The following is a 25737-nucleotide window of genomic DNA, read 5'->3' on the forward strand; positions in this document are numbered from 1 at the left end:
AAACACCAAACAAAGTCTAGTTTGAATGTTTTTTTTTTTAAATACGAATACACACACACACACACATACACTAAAGACGCTATAAAAGGTCAAAGTTGAAAAATGAAATGCCAACAAATCATCTCGTGAAAATGCCCCTATCTTTCATCCTCTTGAATGTTGGACTCTTTTTTTTTTTTTTTTTTTTTTTTTCTTTCATTCTCTGTGTATAACCGTTTTGGTATTTTTGATTCCGTCAAGTCGATCGTGTCTGGCCCTCCAAAAAGACTAGGGAAAAAAAGAGAGGATTTGAATATAAATCCTAAAGACTCCTTTTAAGGAGGGGCGGGTGGGATAGAGAGATGGAGGGAAACGTGTGTCAGTATAGAAAAGGAGATTATGACACACTGGAGGTTCTTTTATGTTATCAAGAGAGCTGTATCGATAGAAAAGGAAGAAAAAGACGAGAGAAAAAAAAAAAGATGAAGACAAACAAACAGTTTGACTGACTTCATCCCAGTCCAATCTACGCATAACTGATCGATTGGCTTTTCAACCATTTTCCCATCAAACGGCAATATGTCGTTATTTTCGAGATGACAAGCTCCAACTTCACGAAAAAAAATAAATGAGAAAAAGTTACAAATAAATTACGAGTTGCGCTCGCGTGTGATCCAATAAGAAAAAAGAGAAATCACATAAAACAAGTTTTGGTCTCGGCTTGATTAGAAGCGAGCAGATTAGTTTGGTGGGTTCACTAGTCCGTAGCGTGATTTACTAAGATCGGAACCAATAAAAAAAAAATTTTCTGCTAAATAGGAAAAGAAAAAAAAATCTGCTGCCTTTTTCTTTACAATTAATTCAGTCGGATCCATTTTTCTATTACATCTAACCGTACGTGTATCGATTGCGCGCACGAAGATGGGCCGTGTGCCATTTCAATCAGGAGGCGGAGGAAGACGCGCGCGCAAGTTCCGATTGGCTTTGAAGGAGCCGAGTAATCGATATTCAAATGATAACATACCGACAACAAAATGGGAGGATAGGACGTGTTGTCGATATCTCATTACCAAAAGGAGGGGAGAAATCCATCATGAAAAGCTTCTTCAATTTCAATCGCCAAGTCGTGATTGATTCCTCCTTTTTTTTGTACCTGGTGGTCTTCCCACTCTTGGGGCCAATAAACGGTGCCAAAAGGTGTTGACCCCTGCACGGCCAAATATTTCATCATCATAAAAACAAAACAAAAGAGGAAGATAGATGGCCATATTAAACCGCAAAGACATAAAAAACGGAAATAAGCCGCAGTTATAGTCTCTTTTCCCCCCGCTCGCTTCTCCAAATCAAAGAAATAAAAGTCTATTAAAAGAGAGTCAGGTATCCCTTCATCAAGTATAGAGCAGGGGTTTTATGAAAGCGCACTAAAAAAAAAAAAAAAGAACAAAACAACAAGGGGATAGCGGAAATCAGCTGATGGAGTAACATCACGTTCGACAACATAAAGGTATAGGCTCAAACAAATAACAAGACATCACGACTCTCTCTTTTGTACATCTCCCGAAATGGCAACAACCGATGCGAGTCTCCCTACGTAATAGATATTCATCTGTTTTTGATTATCAATGGATGGTCTCCTCTAATGGGATTGATTTTTTTTTTCCAAATGGCAAATAAAGAAAAAACTTCAAGGAAATTGAATGAAACAAGAGAGTCGTACGGAGACCATCACATTCTTCGTACCTCGTTCCATTCCGTGGTTCCGCTCCATTATACACGACACTCGTTGGATCTTCCTTTTCTTTTCCGTCTTTTTTCAAATATTGTAAATCAATAGAAAAGTATTTTTTTCTTTTTCTTTTTCTTCCCCCCCCCCCCTCTTCCTTTCAAACAGTTTTTGGCCGACACTGCGCGCGCGCGCGCCGGGCATTCCAACGGGTCGACGAAGGTAAAAAGGAAACAACTTGTAAATAAATGATGTTTTCAAGAATAAAAAACGGAAAGAAAAAAAGAAAAAGAAAATCTGTCGTGTTTAAAAAACAAAAAACAAAAAAAAAAGAAAAAGAACAAGGCGCTAGCTTTGTCTAGGGTGTTTGGTTGCTGCTGCCACCGCCCTCTTATTCCTACCGGGTAAGAAAGAGCGTGCGTGATAAGTCTTTCTCTCTCTCTCTCTCTCTCTCTTTTCCCTCTATTCTTTCTCAGCCCCCCGCGACGCTCTATAATAACCCAGGCATCCTCGTAATCGCAACATCGAACCGTCTTTTTTTTTTTTTTTTTTAAAGAAAGACTAAGAGACAGACAAGACGTACACATTCAAACAAAATGCCGCAGTGTCTATTGCCGAGGCCGCCTCTGTAACAAATTGTCGTCACGAACCAACCGGACACCCCTCAAGGATTGAAAAAAAAATATTCCCCCTTCTCTCTTTCTGAAAAAAAAATCCATCATTTCTTGAGATGAGATGGCGGAATTTAATATATATATATATATTTTTTTTTTTACTCGGTTTGTTTCCTTTCGATTAAGAGGAAATTGCTTGCCAATGACATCCGCGTAGAAAATGACATTCTCACCAGGTTTGAAAATGACATTTCCTTATTAATCAGATGAAGCGAACCTACAGATCACGTCATTGCTAAAAAAAGAGGGAACCCATCAGCCCCGTTAGGCGCAGCTCGTCATTTGTTTTCTTTACTGGGAAGCCCGACACCAATCGAAAATCTTTTGAAATTGCTGGAAGCCGGGACGAGTCTTCACGGCTCCAAAGTTCGCCATCTTTGAATTGGTGACCTCTTCGACCTACGACCCTCCTCGAAAAAAAAAAACGCTCCAGATGTAAACACCATCAACATTTCTTCGGCTTCTCCTTTTTTTCACAAAAAAAAAAAGCATTTCAATAATTTTGTGTTTTTTTTTTTTTCTCGCGTTTAAAAGGAAGCGACTGGAGCGCATCTGGTGTTGAAGAGCCGCATCGAATAACGGGTCGTCTTAGAAAGATGAAGCTTTGTGTTTATGTATATATACATACAGACACAAGAAATAAACAAGATCAAATCAGCATCTCTCCCTCTTTTTTTTTTTTCTTTTTCTCTCCATTTTTTTTAACCCCCCCCCCATTCTGTTTTGTCTCTCTCTTGCGCTGTTATCTCTCCGTGCCTGTCTCTTTCTTTTCCGACGGGGGAAAATAGAAAGAAAAAAAAATGTTTCCTTGTTAAAAGGCAATGGACAGTCGCAACAGAAAATAGGGAATTCTTTTTCTATTTTCAAAAAAGAAGAAAAAAAAGGCCATTTTTAAAATTTAAATCTCGCGTATCCATTCTTGACTTGTTTTCATTCTCGCTTGTCACATCATCGAAATTTAGCTACTGGTTGGTCTACAAATCCTATTCCCAAACTGATATCACAACAAGTTCTAGCGTGAATTTTTCACCTTTCAAATCAGCTTTATTTGACCAGTTAGGAAAAGAAAGATTAATTGATCCCATCGCGGATGGTGGGAGGGGGGACCTTCTTGACCAAACAAAAAGAAAAAAGGAGGGAAAAAAAAACAAATGCCAAACTAGATCAGGGACAACTAGTTCTAATTAGGGATGAAACGTCGATGGCGGCCATGTTGAACACGTTTTTGTTTGGAGTTTTCGTCCTCATTTATCTTAATCTCGTTTTTGATTCTAAAAAAAAAAAATAGAGACTTACCCATCACAGTCGTTATACAATCGGCGATAATTGACGATATTGACGGGTGAAGACGAGGAAGAAGAGGAAGTAGCTCCCGCATTCGGGACTAAAGATGAAGCCGGGTTAGTGATGGAGGACGTGGCCTGCCTTCTCATCGTCCCGACGTCCGGCGGCGCCGGGACAATCAAGCGCATACTTGTCTACGTATTTTTCAAGTTTTGTTTTTTCCCAAATCCTCTAGTTAATGTATTTCCGATCTTTCTTTTTTTTGGAGGGGGAGATATTGGTTTGGTTTGTTTTAATTTCTCTCTCTCCTGCCACTTTTTGGATGAAAAAAACACTGATGCACTTAATTCATAATAAACGATACATTAGAGGAAAGCACGCGGCTGAACCAACGCGCGCGCGCGCGCGCACTGAGAACAGGGAAGAAAAATTCGACCGCCACACACGAACACATGCAGACAAGCACAGACACGTAAACAAGAGAGGGGCAACTTCAAATGCCGCTAGATGGCATGCGCATAGCTCCGAGACGTGACCGTCTTTAAAACACATCCACGCTGGTAGGGCGCGAGTTGCCAACTGAGGCGGCTGCACACATTGCTTAAGGAATGGATACTCCCTGGCTTTCTCCATTCGCCACCAGAGGGACACGTGAAAAATAAATAAAAACCTAACTTTCGATTGTTGTTGCCCCAAAACGTCGTAGAATTAATGAACGGTTTGTGATTATTACAATGAGCCTCATCCTTCGTTGGCAATAGAAACCGAAAGAACGGACAGAGAAAAGGAAAGACCGATGAGCCCAGCACGTCTTCGTCGGTTTTCTTGACTAGCGAATATTTTTGGTTGACTTGTTTTGTTTTCATTTTTCACGAATAACTCAAAATTTCTCTATACAAAAAAAAAAAAAAAAAAAATAAAAAAAAATGGGTTGGGTCCGGGGTTATCAGCCAGCATCCGCTTCTGGGTGCATGTGGCGCGTCTGTGTGTACGTGTGTGTTTTGTTTTGTGTTTTTTTTCGTTCTTTTTTGTCGGCTGCTCCCGCGTGTGGTTGAGACCGATTATAAAACTGGAAACAAGCCTGGCTCTCACTTCTGCATAATACACACACACATTTAGTGGATTATCGCCGTCAAGTATAAGAGTGTGTGAGTTAAATAAAATAACTTGCGGCCGCGTTGGCGTCCGAATCCGGCTTTCCATTTCTGCCGAGCTTAACGCGTTTACGTCCAACCAAATGACACCACTGCGTCGGCCATCAGAGACCCTCGTGAACCGATTATCTTTTTTTTTTTTTTTTTCTCTTGACGCTCAAAGCGAATGGAAAATGCACATGGAACTTTGAATAACTTTAGCTCCGTTTTTTTTTTCTTGTACAGACAAGACATATTCGGCTTCGAAGAATTCTGTTTGATAAACGAAAATTTAAAACGAACGTTACGGCGTCGATTCCCGGCCTTCCCAGGAATATCTTTCACACCTTCTCGTCGTTGCGAATAAGTGCGCGGGACCCAAGTTATCTCAAATGCGACCCCGCCCATTTACATGTCATTTGAACGAAAGTATGGCCTCCATTTTTTTCGATTACTTTTGCTTTTTTTTTTTTTTTTTTGGTTGTTTTTGTTTTAAATATATTTTTGATCTATACGTGTGTGCTCGCAACGGTGATGGATTGGACGGGGTCGAGTAAATAGAGAGGGCGAGTTTCACTCTCACCCGGCCGGCCAGAACTGACATTCTAGTCCCGTGTTACTCTATGTATACTATTACGTTGTGACGCTTTCGCCTTTCGGCTAACACCCCCTACTGACTCCGTTGGGTGCTTTTCACCGCTCACGTCATGATCATGATGAACTACCAACGAACCCAAAGTCCATTGAAGCTTCGTGAACTCACCTCAGGCCTGAAATTCACTCATATTTTCTTGTCGGTTCGGCTTATTTTTCAACGAGGAAACACATCAACCCTACACAGTTCAAATGTACGGGCCTACTGTTCTGTATCGTCTAATCGTTTTGTTTTTGTTTTGTTTTTTTACTGTTGGTTTTTGGGATCATTTGATCTCGTCATATGGGAGCCAGCATCTAAAAAAGACTAGCGCAGCAATAGTTTCGATGTGAACATTGTGCGCAAACGTAAAACGAGAAAGGCACACAATAAAAAGGAGAAAAACGGCTGCAATGTGAGATGCAGACAAGTGCACCATACACTGTTTGGACGTTCTTTTAACGGCTTTAGTGAATGTTTAGGACACGTCAGCCCTCCCTCCTCCTCTAATGCCATGATCTGATTGCTAGTTGGAACGTTTAGCTCCCATCAGCGTTTTTTAACAAGTCTCAAGTTTTTTTTGTGTGTGTGTTATCAATTATTCCTTTGATGGAATGATTATCTGATTGAATTTTGATTTCATCTTTGCCAATAGGTGAACCGCACGTATTATACACAATAGACAACATGCCACGGAAAAGACAGGGTAGATAACCGGTTTCCACTTTCGCAACTTTCACTCAACAACAAATTATTTCTTATCTCATTCGTAACATTTTTTTTTTTTTTCGGTCGACAATTACAATTTTGTTTTTGTTTTTTCTCCCTCTCGTAGTGGAAACCCCCCCCAAAAAAAATTTTAAACAAAAGAAAAATAAGCGGAAAAGACTCGCCCAAATCTAATGGGTCTAACATTATCGTTGCTTGAACGGGGGGGAGGAGCCGTTTCAATTTGTTCCGTGTAGTGATCTCCAGGAGAAAAGGAAGAATCGGGCACGGTTAGCCTTGTGCATATTATTACCAGTGAAAAGCGAGAGAAGAAAAGTCGCCATTATAATTATCATTAGACGTGAAAGGAGCCAATTTTTGTGTAAAGGCTGTTCAGCTTCCCTCGTCACTACTATGTTTTATTACTCTCTAGGAACACATTCCAGATGTTGCCTTTTTTTTTGCCTTCTCAAGAAACTTTGGTTTCATATGAACGTAACAATAAAAAAAGAGAAAAAAAAAATTCAAAATAAGAGTTCAAGGCTGGCAGAGAGATTGGTGGCGCATTGAACAGCATCCACCTTTGACCTTTCCCAACGGCAGCAATATATGCAACATTCACAGATTTTGACATGACACTTGTAAAGCTGCGAACTTTCTCTCTTATCATTCATTTTCTCACTAGCTTTTATGTTTTTTTTCTGTTAAACTTGTCCTTCATCATTCAATTTTGTCAATTCCACTTGAACGATTGAAACCTAAATAATTCGCACTTTCCCATTTCGGAGCAAAAAACCATCGCCTTATAATGAATTTTTTTTTTTTTTTAATCAACGGTTTTAGCAATAAAAAATCAATCGAGTCGGAATGACACAGGATGCAAGAAGAGAGGAATCTCTGGGGGGAAAAGGCGGTGTGTTTTAAAAAAAGAGTCGGGGTCGACTTTTTGCGACGGAACACAAGCGCTAATGAATGACGAGTGCAAGACAGGCGTTGGTCCATCATCCGGTAGGTTCCAAACCCTTTTTTTTTTCTAAGTACATACAAACGGCCGTTAAAGCTGAACTGAAAATACAAGTGGAAAAAGACAAAATCACACCAAACTATTTTTTTTTTTTCTAGAAACGGTCGGTTCATGCCGACATTTGCTAATTCCATCATTTTGTTCTCCCGGCGTTTCAAAAGAATTCTTCTGTTTTCTTGACGCTCATGTCGAGATTCCTACTTGATTGGATGCAGCAGGCGTCGAGCTTGCACATCATTTTCTTTTTTTTTCCCCCCACTCGTTGTTGAAAAAGAGAAAACGAAAGAAGAGAGCCGACATCTTCCTAATGAAGGTGCTGCCTCATAGTCTATACGGTAGAGCGGCAGCTGTTAACAACTCAACGCTCGAAATGCAATTAAAAACGAGAAGCAAAAAACTGAAGAAAAAAGAATCACAGCAAATAGACAATACTTGTGTGTCAGAATCAAAGAAAGAAAAGAGAATAACAGACGGACAAATGATGTGTCTCCGTTTTTTGTTTTGTTGGCAGAATGACGGGAAGCCTTACGGGGCTCGTTTAACGTCTAAATTCTTTAGTACAGAAAAAGTTTAATGAACTCGCGTAATAGGAGAGTATATGCCACATCGGACCAAAAACCATTGAATATTAAAAACTCCCCTCTTTTTTTTCCATAACTGGCATTTTTTTTTTTTTTTTTTGCTGTTTGGTCGTTAACATTGACTTCATACGACCCTTTCAAGATTGTCCAGATGAGCTTGTATGTTGTTTAATCGAAATAATTGAACAAGTGCTCTTCAGACTAAAGCAAAAGGCATTTTTTGACATGTTTATCTATACTCTTTTTTTTTTTTTTTTTTTTCAAGGCAGGGCTGCGCAGAGTCGGGAAAAAAAAGGAAGAAAAATTAGGTTTCCCGTTGCAGACTAAAGAAAATAGAATCGTCAACTTGTCAGCAAAAATGAAGCACCAGCTTGGGAGGGAAGACTAGAATAAAAAAGAAAAAAAAAATGGGGGAAAAGGATGAAAATGGTTTGTATAAATACAAGTCAAAAAATGGGAGCTTGAAGCCAGCTTTAGAAAAGGAAGAGAGAGACGGCCGAATATGGGGGACAAGGAGAACGGAGACATCAGCAGGGGAACTGGAATCCTTATTACATTTGAACAGTTTCACAGGACGAAGAACTCACAAATCTCTCGAATTACATCTCCACCCACGGTCGAAAGAAAAAAGATAATAAAACCAAAAATGAGATCAAATACAGCTTCGCCATCTGTTGGGCATTTGATAAACTTTTGCAGAAACAAGCCGTATATGTAACATAAACCATAAACGGAGGTAAATGATGTTGAAATCTAATGCTACTTTGATAGACTACTTTGAATAAAATAAAAAAAAAATTGAGAACGATCCACATTTGCAAAAGGTATGTTTCCTGGGAAACCAGTTAGGTTGTTAGGTTGTTCGGTCTGATAGGTACACTGATGTTTCTCACATCACGTTATCTAACTTGTGACTGGTGTTTGACGTTATTTCACCATATTTCATCTGAATGCCTTGATAAGCTCAAAATCAATAGTACGCAAGGAAACCACAAATTGGCCTAGTACAACCGCACGTCTTGTTACATTTCCTATGCAAATAAAGATGTTGCGTTGTACCGAAACCCAAATCCACCTGATTTTTTGGGGCTTTTTTAGAACAACACCGAACGCTCCAGTTCCAAATAGTTTCAATGACGACGTACATCATCTTGCTACCGAACGAGCCTTCTGATTTTGCCCCGTTTCCAATCAGCCTTTGAATTAGATTCATTTTTTTGTTTTCAGTAGCACAACGAACCATATGGTGTTTGAATACTAGCGCGGGTTTGCGTCCTCCAAACACTGAGGTTTATATTTTTTTCTGATTTTTTACCATAGCGCACCGTAACCTTAATATTTGGAATGCCAATGCGTCTCTCACGGTCATTGAATGTTGCTCTACGACAGGCCAAAAAGTTACTACATAGGGGCGGATTCTCTACTCCGAATTTTTTTTCCGATGGAAAAAGAAATAAAAATTCAAACGTAAAATAAAAAGAGAGGGGGGATGTCGTAAAACGAGAACGCAGCTGACATGGAGAAAGAACACGAAAAAAAAAAATGGAAGGGAAAAATATAGAGAAAAACAACTAGAAACTGCGGGGGGAAATGATGGAGTATATAACCGAATGGCTAATGTATAGGGAAAGCTCGAAAGGGGGATCGAGGGAAAGAAGGAATAACAACTTCAGGATGGTCACGTTCGGTGCTGGTCAGTTGCAGGAAATTGAAAAGAGACGGAAGAAAGATCGATAGCTTCGCGTATAAAAATGCCGAAATCGGTTGGGAAAAAAGAAAAATGCGCGCCATCGGAGTTGTGCGAAGCCTTCAAACTAAATCAAATCATTTTTCCATCAAGTGGGTATACCATTATATATAAAATGACAAGGCGACGGTTCATTCATCGTGAACCTGCACTTTTACTTTTAGACAGAAAGTGTATCTATATTTTTTTAAAGTTGGGGCGGTACCTGCCAGTTATGGGCGACAAAAGGACTTCCGTCCATCGGGCCATCCGGCTTTCCATTCTTATACACTTCACGCCTTTTTTTCTTTTTCTTTCATACAAGTTGAAAAGACCAAAAGAGCTGACCTTCTAACGATCACGTTTCACTTAACGTAATAATCACTGCGTAAAGCACTACGTTAACTGCATTCAAAAACCATTTATTGATCCTTTTTCAAGGGACATAATCGCACAGAATCTTATGGATTATCAACTGCCCGCAAGGCTCGTCCAATCACTAAATGTAAAAATGGAAAATGGAAAATTTTGGTTCACTTCATGGCGATGTATAAGATAAAAATAATTCTTTATCAAGTGTGCTGATATCAAGGGTTCAAAAGACGCAGAAAACATTACTAGGGAAATGTCGTGATGCAACTTATCGTTGCATCACAAAACCTCTTATAGTTATGGCCGTTCTTTTTTTTCAACAATCAGGCCTCTTTCTTCGATCCATTCTTTTTTTTTTCTTTTTACCACCAGATCGATATTTGTCGCTTTTATTTAGGTCGATGAGAACACATTTTCACCGTCTGAGATATCAGGCGAACCTATAGAATCGAAACGACTGGAACATTGCCAAGAACAAATACATTTAAAAAAAAGAAGGGTGTCTTCTCGCCTTTCGAGAATGGCACGACACAAGATCAGGACGCCACCTCTTGATGTATAGAATGTGATTGCAATCAACTTCTCGTTGTCACTTTCCTGTGTCTCCTTTTCTTTCTTTGGGGGCCTCTCTCTCTTATTGCCTCATCTCAATCCACGTCACCCAGGCAACTAAAAAGACTATAGCCCCCAAAAATAAAGTCAAACGCTGAGCAAGTCAAATGTATTTGATGCCGCCGCTCGGCAGACGTGAAGACGCTTGAAAGAGAAATAGAGAAAGAAAAAAAAAAGAAAGAAAAGATACTGCCTAAAATAAGAAATAAAAAAAGGGGCTAGTAAGCGTTGAATACCAAAACTGTTATCAGTTCCTAGGACACATCGACGTGATGCCAATCTCTAAAGCGAGATACACATAATGACGACAGAGAGCTATATAGAAACGAAATAAATAAACGCCAGGATCAAAAACAAAAGAACGATGTTATGGTTTTACCTTGGCCAAGACAAATTTATCTTTAGGGTGTGTGTGTGCTGCTGAGTGAAAACATTTTCGAAGGCATAAAGCGAATAAATTTGTCGGAACGATTTGAATAGGCAAATCAGACGAAACAGATGCCGCTTTTTTGCGGCGTCCTGGCCAGATATTGAATAATACAAATAAATTGTTTGAATAATGCTAGTCAGCGAAATTGCTTTGGATGTAGAGCCTGGTTGTTTAACTAGGTCAAATTGAAAAGAGAGAAAAGAAACAACAACTATACAAGCAATAAAAAAAAAAATGACGTACAGCACCAGATTGATTTCGACGGCGTCTTTCACCTCGAGCTTGCATCCATCTATCATTCTATTCTCCCACCGATCTCACTGTGAAAAAAAAAAACAGACAAGCAATGGGAGGGAAAAACAAAAGAAACGCCCAAATTGTGGCTTCACTCTCCTTGGTTTCGATGAATTAACTCTCACTTTTCTCTAGCTCACATGATCCTCGTCATTTCTCTCACAAATCTTAAGAAATCAATCAAAGTAAATCACAAAATAAAAAATAGGAACAATAAGCCTTTCGCTTTCGTTTTGTTCGTTTTTTGTTGTTGTTTGAAACCATCTGATCCGCTCTCTCTTTTGAACTTGTCTTGAAGCGAACGAAAAATTGAAAATCTCTGACCGCCCTCTTTTTCCAAAAGAGTCGAAAATGACAATCCAGTAAAATCCGGAAATGCGACGATCCCTATCTCCTGGAGAGGAAAAAAAAATAACCCCCAAATACCTGAAAAGTGTGACTTCGTTACGGCAAGAAAACCCCCAAAACGAGCTCATGGTATATTTCTAGCGCGCGCTCGAACGAGTCCGCAATTCGAAAACGGTGACCCCAAAAAGCCATAACTATAAACGTTTCAGTTTTCAATAGCGATTGTATTTTTTTTGTGTGTAACGAGATAATAACAACTTGTCAAAAAATGGTCAACAATAACAAGAATGAAAAAAAACAAAAAACATTGAGATCTGCACGTCTCGTTTTTTTTTTATCTATAAATGTATCAACGTCCGTATTATTTAGACGATGGCGATATGGCCACAATTATCGAATGCTAGGCGACTTATTTTAACTACGAGGCAGGACTACAAGCGAACGGCGGAGGTATATAAGTTCTGCGTTCGTTAAACGATGGTTGAAACGAAACGGCGGAGCCGAGAGGGCGTTGAGAACTCCCGCCACCACCGCCACCGTTGGATGGCGCCTTCCAGATGTCCGTTAGGTCGAACATTTGCAGCGACGGGTTGGCTAGTTACGTCAACAACTGATTTTATTTTGCGTTTCAGCTGCGACGAGGGCGATTTTAGCTGGTCGACTGCCATTGCTTCGTCAAAATTGGGGATTTATTTCTCAGCAAAAAAAAAAAAATAAACCACTTCGGGCCACTCACTGTTTCACGTGTTTAGCTGGTAGTTACAACTGAACACAACCGTTCGCACTAGTATCGATCTCAGGATTGAACTCTTTACTCACTGCAGCTCTACTCTCTCAGCTGATCGATATAAGGCTACAACGCTGAGGGCAATCGAATTCACGCCGAAATTGTTAATGAACGTCCAGGCTTGCGAGCGGGCGGCTCACGTCTGTGCCCTTTCCCCGCTTCACCTCTACATTCTACGGTGCGCCTTCTTTCTGTAGGGGCATCGAACCGAAAAAAAAGATAAAAATTGGTGGGTTCGTGCCGAGCGTTTGGCTGAGTATTGTATTCCCGCCGCTAGGTGGTGGATGGCCAGAGTGTCCTCAAAAATTGAACGGTTCACGCGACGACAGATCGCTCGTGCTATTTTTAAGGCTTATAGGGAAACGCGCTGTTGGGCCCATGGGGTCTGAAGGAAAAAAAATATATAACATCAAGCGCCAGCCACAACAAATCAAATAAGCTACACTATTCAACGAAGTCCCCAAGGCGCTGAAAAGCGTGTGTATATCGCCCTTCGTAAATAAACTACATTTGAAATCAATTTTCGTTTTCCCTTTCCCTTTCAGTATAAATATTTTATTTTACAAAAGGATTGCATAACAAGAAAAATGTTTTTTTTTTTGGCCGCTGGTTGTTATGTGATGAGATACGTGAGTTCCACATCTGCATTGACCTACTTAATCTACCTCTTATCTCGTATAGGTCGAGCATCGATAATCGCGCTACAATGTGAGACTCATTCTGTAATTGATTCACAAAGTGTGCGATGATTGACCTGCGCACGTATCAGAATGCTTTGCCATCCAGTGTATAAAAACCATATCGATCATGGAGAAGAAGTGAGCCCTGCCATCGATTACTAGATGGCAGCCTGGATAGCTGCGCAGGGTATATATACATATCATATTGATCCACACAGTGCGAGAGAGAGAAAAAGAATTTTGGTTTTCTCTTAGGAACAGAAAATTGGTGTTGTTTCTTTTGTTTCTATAAAATTGCGTGCATTCACTCTAGTTTTGTCATCAATCTCAGCCGCGTGCACAGGCCGAGCATCAACTTTCCATTTCCGATTTCTAGACGCAACCGTTGTTATACATCAAGTTATAATGAGAATCCAACTCGGGCGCCTTTATTCAAGATGTCAAACAACGAACTTTAACCGAGTTTAATGAACCAAACATTTTCTATCTACATTATTTCGTAGCTCAGACATTTAACCATAGCGACATGGAATTTTGTTATTGTTTATGTGAATAACTGCATGCCTCGGATCAACAGTTTCGCAAATATCATGTACCAACAACGTATTCACTTACACCGCTATTGCTACATGAACTCGCTTGTTCGCCCTATTCTCCTTTACGTGCCGTTATTGACGATGGCGTTAATGGCTTGACGAACCATGAGTGCACTAGCGGGCTCCTATGTGTTAAGTGTCAGCATGGGGAAAGTGGGAACTGAGATGTGATTATGCGCGCCAGATAAAAAACAAAAAAACATCAACCCAAATAAAGGCTGAAATCGAGGAGACATTGAGAGATGATTGTGCGTGAAGGTTAATTAACTTATTGCACGTGTGGTTATATCGTTATCTCGCAGCTCGCTCATGTGAGGAATTTTTTTTTCTACGCTTCTATTCTTTTAAGTGCTTTCGTTTGTTTTCCTGTATTTTCAAAAGATACGCATCGATCACCTAGGATAATCAAGAGACTCATCGGAGTCATTTCAGCAAAACTTTCACTATTTCGACATTGGCAGAAATCAGCGTAACGATAGACCTCAACAAGTTGCCTTTTTCTTTACATCATGATATTCTCATCAATGTGTATGTGCACAGGCGGTGAATTTATAATTAAGTGGCATACATCTTCATTGAAAATCACATTTTTGCACGCCATCCTCCGTTCGAGAGATTATTGGAATTTAAAATGAAAGTTAAAAATCAATCGACTTCTCATCAAACGATCTCAACGGGGCTTATTATGCCGATTCAAGGTGATGAGGTGCGGGTATGATAAACACGTTCTCGGTATAAGATAATGCGTGAGAGAACAGAAAAGACGTTATAGATAGAATAATTGGTAATCACCGGGGGCATGCAGTTCTATGATTAAATAACGGGCAGATTTGACGAAGTAATTTTTGACTTACGATTCAAGATGTGAAGACGAATGGAAGCGTTTCTGGCGACGAAGATTCAAATTAGCTGAACGATGAACGACAACTCGAGCTGATGCTTCGTTAGTTTTCCACGTTCCGTCCTGCGAAGGTGGCGCAGTATTGGCTTCAATTAGCCGTGCAGAAGGCGTTTCACCGGCATTCGTCGTACAATCCGAGTTCGGACTTGTGGCGTTCATCCTTGAATAAGTTAAATATTTGTTAGAAGTTATGCCGCAATCAATCAATCAAATGAAGGATTTTTGAATAAAAAGCATTAAGTTTTAGACTACGCTCACGCCGGATCCGCACGAAACGCCATCTAACAGCGTGCAAGTTTACTTAAATTCTTTCAATCGTTTCACGAAATCTAAACAGAATAAACAACTGCTATAACAACAGGTGACTGTTGAATAGATATCAGACGCAATTGTGTTAGTCAAAGATGATCAAAGTTATATACTTACAGACCACCGGGGTCACTTTGGTGGAATACAGACGGCGCAATTTGGCTGATTTGCGGAGGGTAAATGAAATAAGTGGCAGACATTTGAGAGTCTGGTGAATTTTTCTGGCTGTCGAGCGATAAATTATTTCGCACACTTGTCATCATTAGCATTCGGCGGTGCTGGGCGGATGATGAAACAGTTTCACTGCCGTAATTCCAGCGAGACGTTGACGAAGCCGCAGGTAATTTCGTCCATTCACTCAATCGTTTCAACTGCCGAAACGATTCGGATAAGACTCTCGGCTTGCTTTTGCATTCTTGATCAACTGGCGACTGATTAAAGTGGATCTCTGCATCCGAACCGTACGTGTTTCTATCAGTTTCCTGTCAATAGCACAACGTTTTCCTTTATATAGAATTTGACAAAAGAAAACAGCTGTAAAACATTTCCAAAAAAAAAGAATTGAACTTGTAAGGCTGAATTGTAATTCTGAAGAGGAACGTCCACACTAAGTTTATGGTAAAATCGATGGCACAGCAAACGACTAGGATTCTCTAAAACATGTTTAACGTGAAATAGCCTAGACGTGCCCTACTACGTGTTTGTCCACGTCAAACGAATAGAAAGATATCCGGCATTCGGAGATTACGTGCAAGAAAACACACTGTAATTTCGTGATGTATGGGCATTTTTAAAGAGATACCACGGATTACACAGGTAATCCTTTCGTAATACATGTTCTAGATCCATACTTTTTCCAGTGGCGGCTGCCATTGTATGATTATATAATCTTATATACGAATTCAACATTCTTATATTCGCTTGACTATAACTCGCTGTATGAGATTACCTTTCAGTGTGTAAGAAATATAGTAAACCTATATAGCTACAAAAAAAAAAGTTGTCAAAATAGCCTTATTGTGTTAAGATCATAGGATTACCAAGCGCAATAAGACCTCGTTCTCAGAACACTCTACGTACAAGGGAAGGACTTAAATGATGAAGATATAATGAAGCAGATGGTTTGTCGTTTCAGACATCGTTCGTGAATTGTTCTTGATTTTGACGAGAAGAGTAAGGATATATTTTTACATATAATTAATCCAACATTCGGCTTTCTACTTTAATTATCTACCATTTTATTAATTTAAAAGTTGATTTTTGGGTAATCAATCGTATGCAAGTTTCCTTTTTTAAATTTCCTTCCTCTGCTTGAATCCCAGAATTTCAATGATTATCGTTAAATGTTTGAGCTCCTTTACATAGGGGGACCGACATTTGACAACTTATTCCAAGAGGAATACATTGAAAAACGTTTGTATACCGTCAATGAACACCGAGAGAAGTGCAGGATTTTCAGTATGACCTTCTTTGATGTCTACTTCACGTGATATCAAAAACATTTTACATCTATTTGCTGTTGTTGGAAGAAAAAACTTAAAAAACTTTAACTGCTTTAAGGCTTCCGCAATAAACATACAGCTATGAAGCTTAAAAGGGATTCTTGTAGATAAGTGAAAGACGTCGAATATTGGCTTACTTTGTTAATAGCGGATGTTTCCAGAGAGACAGGAGTGTGGGGCAAGGAAGCAGATCCATGTAATTTTTCGTAATTTTTCAGCCGGTTAAGTGAGTTAGGCCTAGATCGGCAGACGTAGTTGCAGCCATCGCTTAATTTCAACGTCAATTTGCTTTTTCGGGACTTGAGAGAAGTCGTTACATCGTCCCCCATGTCGGGAAAAACACTACAATAGCAGGTAACCGTATATTTGTCGTTACACTAGATATACATACTTTATGGCTGTGCGCCTGGCTCACATGTGTAACATCGTCATCAGGCAACAACCTAAGGTAGTCTATATTCCCATTATTTACCTATGCATACAAACATATGCTTTTTGCAGCTGGTTAATCGTATGTATGTTCTAGATGCATGACTGATGTGGTCAAACCTTCTGAAGGTTTAAACCCGCCCTTATTAGTTTTTGAAAAGTCCTGATGAAACGTAAGCAAAAGTGCGTCAAACTGTCACGAGACGTTTTCCTTTTATTTTATTTGTTCTTTGCTATCTTATTCTTTATTCTGCATGGCAATTTATTAGTTTTTGCACTTGGGAGATATGCAACTATATGTAACAGAAAATGCTTTTTGCGAAGTCGGGTTTGCACTTGTCTAACACTGAATAGTTGATGTTCAAGAGTCATGTAAATAACAGGCATAAGCAATGCATGTGATAAACTATTTAGCCTACATGCACAGCATTTCCAAAAGGCGCCGGAAAATTTAAACATTCTTTTTTTTTTTGTTCAGCGTACAATAATATGTTGTTCAAGGAGGGTTTACTGTCAAATAGATTAACCTAAATGCTCGGATGACAATTGAATTGATCTTACCTTACAGCCAGCAATAAGAACATGCAACTAATTCCTAATGGAAGGGAACACTGGAAGCAACACCAGTATTTGGATACATGATATCTTTACGTGTTGTTATAACTTAGGCAATGCGATATATGGGAGAGCGCAAGTGCAATCCTTGTCTAATTTACAGAACCAAATTTCTTTACAGAGCTTATCAGCGGATGCGGTCGCCCTTTTCCATCGCTAATCGAAAAATTTTACTGCATTTAGCAACGTGAAATTGACTACTGTTCGGTATTTAATTATACCCCCTTTTGATGTCCCGATTATACTTTACCCCCCTTGGAGGAAGAGCTTATTAGCCTTGTATTTTCATTTTTGAATAAGATCTATGTTAAGCTGACTGAGTTTCCATTCCGATTTTTCATCCCCGTCAACATCCGATTTCCGTTACAACATTCCCACGATAGGGTTAACCGCATAGAATTTTTCGTCAAATAGAAATTCATGGAAATTCGACGGTTTCCTATTTCCGCATTGCATCATACAAAGTTTTAAATAATGTATTCATGCACAGTACGTGAAATATTCGCTAAGCGACAAAACATCTTACGATCAATCATTTTCATTTATTCTGCATCGCAAATGATCCAAGAGATTTTTTAATATCACAAAAAAAAACGGAGGTGGGACTATAGCGGTGACAATAACTTGAATCCCAAACGTAGTACGGGATTGAATTTTTATTTTTATCAGAGTTTATGACAAAACTGAACACGACAAAATTCACATTGGATGAGAAACTCTCTAGCCTATAGCATTCCAAGTGATTCTTGATAGCGTGTACGAAATTTGCATCTCTGTGTAACAGAAATTATGATGTGGTAGAAGCCGATTAACAAAGTATGAAACGATCTTTCAACCGACAATCCAAATTTAGCCCGCACTTGCTTTCGACAGCTTTCATATTGAAAGCACAGTTTTAAAAACAAAGATCACTCAATTGTAAAAACTGGAGTTTTGCATTTTATCTCGGCCTTTTGGTGTTAGGCGACGATGAGTTGCTGGTAATTTTTCAATCTGGCTGAAACAACTTCCTCAGGCACTGTAGCAATTTTTTCCCAATATCAAGAACCAATTTTGGTCTAAAAGAGGCTCGTACAATTTGCTAGAAATGGAGAAAAGATCACTCCGTGTTGCGCATATTGCTTTTTGTGATGTAATTTTTTCTCGAAGGCATTTTCATTCATTTTCGGCCTTTATCCAATTGAAGCTCAAAGAGGCTGTTTGTCTTTTAAGTGGCTTGAAAATGAGCGACGGGCTGCCAAAAGAGGATGTCAGTCAAATGTTCAAAGAGAAGTCATTCGTTGATTCGTTGAGATGCCTTCGCTGCATGTTCTTACTACATTCCTAGTTGCATATAAGATAAGCGTAGATTCTTAGAGACACTGATTTTTTTCTGTTGACGGCTTTAGTGGTGGGAAAAGATGCGCATGTCCGCAAGAGAATCTTAGAATCCGAGAAAAGAAAGTCTGTTCCTTCAAAATCTGAACAGTCTCGGTTTAGATTAGACCTAGGTAGATGGTGAGCTGTCAAGAGGTCTGTACATTTCATATTTGAGAGCCATTGCAATCAGTTACTATGGTGAGTTTCATTAAATTATGCATGTTCCCCTAATTGTTGTCAAGTCCATGGCTGCATTGTATTTTTGGAAAATCAAGATTGCTTTTCATTTGAGTGTGCATTGAAACTTGCTCGACAACAGTTTTCAAAACCTAATTTAAGAAGTAGTTCGCAAAACGGGTACAATCATTCAATTTTACATAAAGGATATAGCTGTGAAAAGGTTAACCAAAAACATATGTTTCCGAAGCAATTGAGAAGGAAATCTTAAACTGTAAATATTTACATTTTTGTGGTCAACGCAGTGGCTCTTGCTGCATTTGATGATTTCATCGAGCATCAGCATGGGTACATTTGGCGAATTTGAAATAATTTCTCCAAGTAACGTGACCGAAAACTTGCACGCTGATACTGAATCGATACGAAATCCACAAGAATCAAACAAATTGCCTGGCGAATTTATTGTTCCCGATATATCAAAAGAACAAATATTGTTCAAAAGGAAAACCGAATCCATCAAAAGAGGTCATAACGCAACGGACAATAACAACTTTTGCCGTGCTCCGGACGGACGCTATCTGCCCGTCGACATCTTCGCATTGGATACTTGCGCCCGTTGCTATCAATACATCCCGGACAACCCAACTTTTTTCCGCCAAAACAGCAAGTGGAACCACACAATAGTCGCGATGCGGAGTCTGCTAATAGAAACTGACATGTGGTTCAATGTTACGTTTCTGACTCATGATGTCCTTAATGAAACAGTAAGTTCCTTTTTTTTTTTCAATTTGACTCGCATTCTTTATGAAAATAAGTTGCGCTAAAGGGCTTTAATGTTGTCTATCCCTGTCGTGAATTCGAAAAAGAGGAAGGTTGGAACCACCTTTCTGAGCAAGAGTAAAAATCTAATAAATTACGGAGTAGTTTTCCTAGAAGTAAAAGCAAGAAAAATAGGCTAACTTTTCCTCATTTTTCTTCATGTTCGTTTTGGTCAAGAGTTATACGCCGCACAACAAAGTTTTCACAGTGAAACGATTTATTTATCTAATTCCCAACATTCGAAAAAAAAGGGCCGTTTACGTTTGACACTAACACTAAAACAAGTTTAAAAGACATCATTTAAAAAACGTCGGGTGGTTGACTTGACGGAAATTTGGAACACTGAAACAAATCCGTAGGGATCGTAAAATATGGGATGTCATTGTCAAAACATTTCCTTGAATTGCCAAAAGAAATAAGTCTTTGCTATACCTTGCCAAAACGGAAGGATATCGGGTAAACGTTGAAGATACTGTCTGATAGCGCACAAACACGAACGGCTTCTTTTACCGTATAAGAATAAGTTTTGTTACACACGTTACGCAAAAAATCGTCCATTTTTTGTTTTTGAAGAAGGGAAAGGATTTTTCGTACACTTAGGTGAATCGGCTTTGGCTTCCAAAACATAAAGAAAATTGCCTTATGAATTCGTTGATAAGATTACATTGTAAGCTCGGCATCAGAAAAAAAGAAGAAGTAAAGTGGGGAAATTTCGAAAAAAAAAAAAAATTAAATGTGATACAGTCTGGGGAACCGTTCCGGAAATAAGACAGCTTTTGCCAAAGATTCCGACCATCTCTAGGTCTCTTTTCTTGGCGAATGCAACATCCCAAGAGATGGTGATCTATCTCATTTAAACCACCCAACGACCTACTTCCCATTTTGTAACATTCGTTTATATTTGTCTCAACAGCAAAAGAACTAGTACTTCTATCCCAAGCATTGTTGCTGTATTCCACAAGATACAATCGGTCAGAAACTTTTGCGGAAAATGAAAGAGTTCCAACACGGGAATAACAAAAAGAAACGCATCCATTTAACTGCGTAGCTTCCATTGGATTTTTCATACTATTGCCCATGATTTCCGATGAAAAGGCTAAGGCGTACATTATCCATAAGTGCACGTTTTCAATCGTAAATAATACAATGTTAACCACTTCAGTTCTCCGGGAACTTCACCACTGGTTTTCTGAGATTCCACTAGACTAATGCAAGTGCTGCTTGCCTTTTTCCGTTTCTGTCGAACAATGATAAAAGTGTTTTCCTCTTTGTGCAAAGGGCGTCAAATAATCGTATCATCCTGAGAGAAAAGATTCAAAAAACGTATTCCAAAAAAAACGCGAAGGGCCGAAAATGTTAGATAAATACGACATTGGTGCACATTGTATTCGAATAACATATACAAAATGGCTGTGTCCCGATTTGAAGCTAAATCTGTCGCCTTGTAGAGATATATAGACTATATATATCTTTCACCTTGGCAATGCTCCTGATGTACGAAGGGCTACATTAATTGAGGAGACTGTTTAGCGCCACGGAAAAGCTATTTGAGTGGAAAATAGGCATAAATCACTGCAGAGAAAAACAAAACAATAGGGTGTACGATTTGGCCCAACACAAATGGTGTATTAGCCATAGTTACCATTGAATTATAGTTTTCTAAATATTTTGTGGTAACGATTGTCAATTTCCAGACGGCCGCCAATGAGAAAGACACCGGGAGCATACTTTTCCAGACTTTTGTTGATTTTAAATCGCAAGAGAAATGGAGATCTTGCTGTAGGGCTGCGGTCGATTGCTGTCAACATATGCTCGGATCTATGCAACCGAACGATCGTCAGTACAACAGTAACATCTTAGATTATGACGATGAAGGAGAAAATGCTTTCCGCACTCAACCCATCATGAAGTCAGCCCCAACTTCAAATTTTTGCCCACCTACGTGGGACGGCTGGACATGTTGGGAAAAAACTATTCCTAATCGAGTCGCCGTATCTGTGTGTCCCAGCTACATCTACTTCGAGACAGAACCACCCGCTTGTTCACGTAAGTAAATCTATAATGAAATGCATGAAAACGTAATACGAAACTAAAATTAAGGCTCTCAGCTCAGATTATTGTGGAAGAGGATTTGTGATAGGTTGGACAATGACCGATTGTTGCAGAAGACAGATGTTCCTTTACGCTTAATAGTGTACTTATAGTTTTGCCTTAACGTTTTGGGATAGTCGCGCTTTATGAACCCTGGTTAAACAAATGGCTACATTTTGTGCGATCCATTTGCTATGACTTCCTCATGCGCTGTGCAACTTAAATCAAAGCTGATTATCGTTTTATGCCATTGAGAGCCACGTATGAATTGGGCAAAGCTGTTCGACGGATGCTATTGTCATTTATAGGACAACTGGGACTCGATAAAACCATTTGTTAAAGGAAACGATCGTTGCAACAGCACTCGCGTATAATAGTCCCTTTCTTCACTAATCTAGAAGCTATTAAGTCTACATCATTCCGTGGTCATTTTCTAGTACATCTAAGTTGATCGATGGAAGAAAGACGCAGCGTACTGCAACGCGTACATTCCTATTGCATTTCCACCTAGAACATGCTCACTGTATTCAAGTATACGAAAAAGAACAAAACGAATACAAAAGTAGAGTGGACCCCCCTACATGTCTAGGGAAAAGGATGACGCAACCAAACTGAGAAAGTTACTTGGAAAACTTGAAGGGACAATAAAGAGGAGTAGCTGACTATTCTTGAATACCAAGTACTCCCTATAGGACATAGTTCCATGCTTTTGCTACTATATACGCAAAACTGAAATTTAAACTAAATTTCATTTTTACTTCCTTTGTGTTCATTTTGAAAAAGACAAAATTGCCTTTTAAATAGTTTGTGAATTCTTCTCCGGCTACTTATTTTAATTCCAAGTTGAATTGAAATCCAATGAAATATTCAATAAAAACCCGAAAATATTAGTCAGTAATATTTGGACGGAATGCAATGTCTTTCTCTTTATAACAGAAAATAAATGTTTATTAGATTATGCCGAGAAGATGTGTACTTCTGATGGCACATGGTATCGCCGAGGAGATGCAGGTTCCGCAACAGAAAAGACCAACTACAGCCCGTGTAGTCCTGTGGGTGCTCTGAGGCAGCGAACTAATGTTCATTTAATCGCTTACACCGTCTCCGTTGCGATGCTTCTTCCAACCCTTTTCATTTTCTATTCATACAAGTATTTGGAATTTTATAATTGATATACTATTGCCACGCTATTTATTGCATACATTTCGACGACATGAAAACAACAGGCAATTAAATGTGTATCGTATCCGGTTACACAAAAACATGTTCATGTCAATTTTGCTGAACTCGATACTCGTCATCGTTTTCAAAGTGTTCACTATTCTACCAAAATTGACGAATACCTCTGTCAAAGAGTCCTACGTGGATGAGGTATTGTGCAACATATTTTTTAGATATGCGATGAATGAATGAATAATAATTGTGTTGGTGTTTTTATACAGAACGCTGTGTTGTGTCGTTTGGCGTTGGTCACGTTGAAGTATTTGCGTCTGACTAATTACATGTGGATGTGAGTATGCCGATGGAATTAGGAAATAACAACATTTCAGATTCTAATGACCCTTTTACCAAACTTTATTAGGTTTTGTGAGGGCTTCTACCTGCACCGTTTAATCACGGCTGCCTTTGCTGAAGAAAGCAGTTTTTCAGTATTTTACTTCATCGGTTGGGGTAACTGCTTTATAAGCCACAGCATTAATTACTTTCATTAATTATTATTTGTTTTTCCAGTGCTGCCGCTCATTCCTACAGGAATCTACGCATTCATTCGATTTATCTGGTATGTTCACAAAACACATTAATGAAAGGACTTTATTTATCATGGACTATTCCTTTATTATATCTTTTTTCATCATGTAAGGTACGATGTTCGCTGTTGGATAGAACCAATTGAAGCCTGGGAATGGGTGCTGAATGCACCTTGTCTACTTTCGCTAGTGGTAGGTGTTCCTCAGTATCTACTCATTTTAGATTAGTGGGATGAAAGCCTTCACTTGTATTTAGATGAATCTCGTCTTCTTGATTAATATTATTCGTATACTGGTAATGAAATTGCGCTCGACGAGTATCAATGAACCCAGTCAATTCAGGTCGGTTTTCAAAAATAAAAATTTAAATGATAATTGTTTACTCTTGCCTTATGTGTCCTATTGACTTCTATATTCAGGAAAGCAGTCCGTGCTACCCTCATCTTGTTTCCGCTGGTAATTTGTGGGTTATCAATTGAACATTTAATTTTTTACGTTAATTAGATAATAAGTTAATTCAACGAAAGTCTAACAGGGTGTTTATTTTCGTGCACACAGTTTGGTCTGCACTTTGTCGTGACCATCTATCGGCCACCTAAGGGCGGATGCGATTGGATCGATTTTTATCACTACGCCAACGCTTTACTTGACGGGCTTCAAGGTTGTTTGGTCGCTATAATATTCTGCTACGGCAATGGCGAGGTAATTAAACTCTTTAACACAAACGTATAAAAATTTATACCATCAACGAAAATTGTACCGACCTTTAGTCCCTTGCCGAAAGGGATTGATCAAACCGCAGAAAGCGGTGCAGAGTTTTTTTTCTGCGTAACCACTTTGAATTCAAATAATTCAATAAATGTAAGCCTCACATAAAAATGAAGCCAATTTTCGTGATCTTCGTTTAATTTTAAATCTAAACCATGCATAAGATGTTAAAGATTAAGATTTTAGCTAAAGTCTAAATAGCCTCAGTTTTAAGCCCGATTTTTTAAGCCCGATTTTTTAAGCCCGACTTTTTTGTTGGGCATTAAATTTTGACTTAAAATTCCACAAAACATAGCTACTATAACCAAAATGAAACGCTGATTCCGAATAAAATGTTAGTTTTCTTGTCAATCAAGCGGTTTCAATAAAACAAGGTCCTTTTATCGCAACCACTTTGAATTTGAGTAACTCACAAACTATTCCCAACCAAAATAAACTTGATTTTCAACATGCTCGTTAAATTTGGAATGCAAATCATGTATTTATTTAACAGCTATCAAGGTCTTTACAAAAAAAATTGGAAAAGTCGGGCTTATTTTATCGGGCTTATTTTTAAAACCCACTTTTTCGTGAAAAAACCGACTTAATGTTGATCTGACATTCAGTTAAATCTGCTACTAGTAAATTTAGATGTGATTAGTTTTTCCGTTAATTATTTAGATTTTAAAAAAGAAATAGAAGCACCGCAATCACTTTGAATTTGAATAACCCATAAACCGCTGTAAACTGTAAATCCCAAGGAGTGGTGCCTTAATTACGGGAATCATTAATTTCGTTTTGCAGGTTCACTACCTGTTGCTGCGGTCCTATCGACGTTTTAAAGATAACCACTGTCTTCGAAATAAAACAAAAATAAGGACGGATCGAAGTCAACGCGTTAAAGTGGAAGAAAGGGAACGCACACGAAGTATAGGATGCTCAGTTTTTCTTGGTCGCAGTACTTTTTCTACTCATTTTTCCCTTGCGGACTGCGCTCCTAATATTAGGCAAAAGCAGATAACAATAAACATTAGACCTGTTCACGTTTCTGAAGAAAGAGGCAGCGTATTTACTAAAGAGAACGATTCCACTGTGCAGAAGCTTCAAATCATATTGCCAGAAACCCATTGCGTTGACAACGGCAATGAAGAACCTAGTCATCCCATCAATGATAATGAGAATGATACTAAATGTTAAAGTTAAGAAAGCAATACTTGTCAGCTTTAGTATCGAAACATACTGAATTGCATTTACTAAAGGGTAGTGTAATCACGCATATTTACCATAGTTATTAAATAATAATAATGCTGCTTGGCTTATATGATACTTAAAATTCAATAAATGATCATCAAAACAATTTTAAACACTTATCATTTTGCTATCTAAAACGTATTTTTTCCATTCTTTTTTTCATCATTTTTAATAACTTAAGATAAATTTTTTTCTTTAAAAGAT

General features: G+C 38.8%; 3 protein-coding genes across 6 annotated transcripts in view; 2 read left to right on the forward strand and 1 right to left on the reverse strand.

The window, feature by feature from the left end:
• The window catches only part of LOC130691410 (rap1 GTPase-activating protein 1-like), a 43580-nt gene extending 26944 nt beyond the window's left edge, over nt 1-16636 (reverse strand). For 2 of the 4 annotated variants that reach the window (XR_009420645.1, XM_057514356.2), the window contains exons 1-3: nt 16435-16636; nt 14913-15277; nt 14440-14646 (exon numbers count right to left, since the gene is read on the reverse strand). Coding sequence is in view for 1 of the 4 variants with exons in the window: in XM_057514356.2 (XP_057370339.1) it covers nt 14440-14646; nt 14913-15277; nt 16435-16626 (764 nt within the window). In the remaining 3 variants the exon portion in view is untranslated. Of the gene's footprint in view, nt 1-3672; nt 4238-9692; nt 9748-14439; nt 14647-14912; nt 15278-16434 lie in introns of those variants that run through there. The other 2 variants (XR_009420647.1, XR_009420646.1) reach the window with 2 other exon arrangements.
• The window catches only part of LOC130691329 (diphosphoinositol polyphosphate phosphohydrolase 2-like), a 100084-nt gene continuing 76030 nt past the window's right edge, over nt 1684-25737 (forward strand). Inside the window, exon 1 of the mRNA XM_057514256.2 lies at nt 1684-1689. The gene's annotated coding sequence lies outside the window, so the exon portion shown is untranslated. The remainder of the gene's footprint in view (nt 1690-25737) is intronic.
• LOC130691318 (calcitonin gene-related peptide type 1 receptor-like) lies at nt 19202-25550 on the forward strand. The gene is made up of 12 exons (XM_057514242.2): nt 19202-19641; nt 21391-21742; nt 22742-22937; nt 23014-23158; nt 23230-23297; nt 23370-23458; nt 23519-23567; nt 23649-23727; nt 23792-23877; nt 23955-23991; nt 24094-24237; nt 25087-25550. The coding sequence occupies exons 1-12, from the start codon at nt 19222-19224 to the stop codon at nt 25477-25479; spliced, it is 2058 nt and encodes a 685-aa protein (XP_057370225.1). The 5' UTR covers nt 19202-19221; the 3' UTR covers nt 25480-25550.

Source organism: Daphnia carinata, chromosome 1, assembly GCF_022539665.2.
Source record: "Daphnia carinata strain CSIRO-1 chromosome 1, CSIRO_AGI_Dcar_HiC_V3, whole genome shotgun sequence".
Lineage (NCBI taxonomy): Eukaryota > Metazoa > Arthropoda > Branchiopoda > Diplostraca > Daphniidae > Daphnia > Daphnia carinata.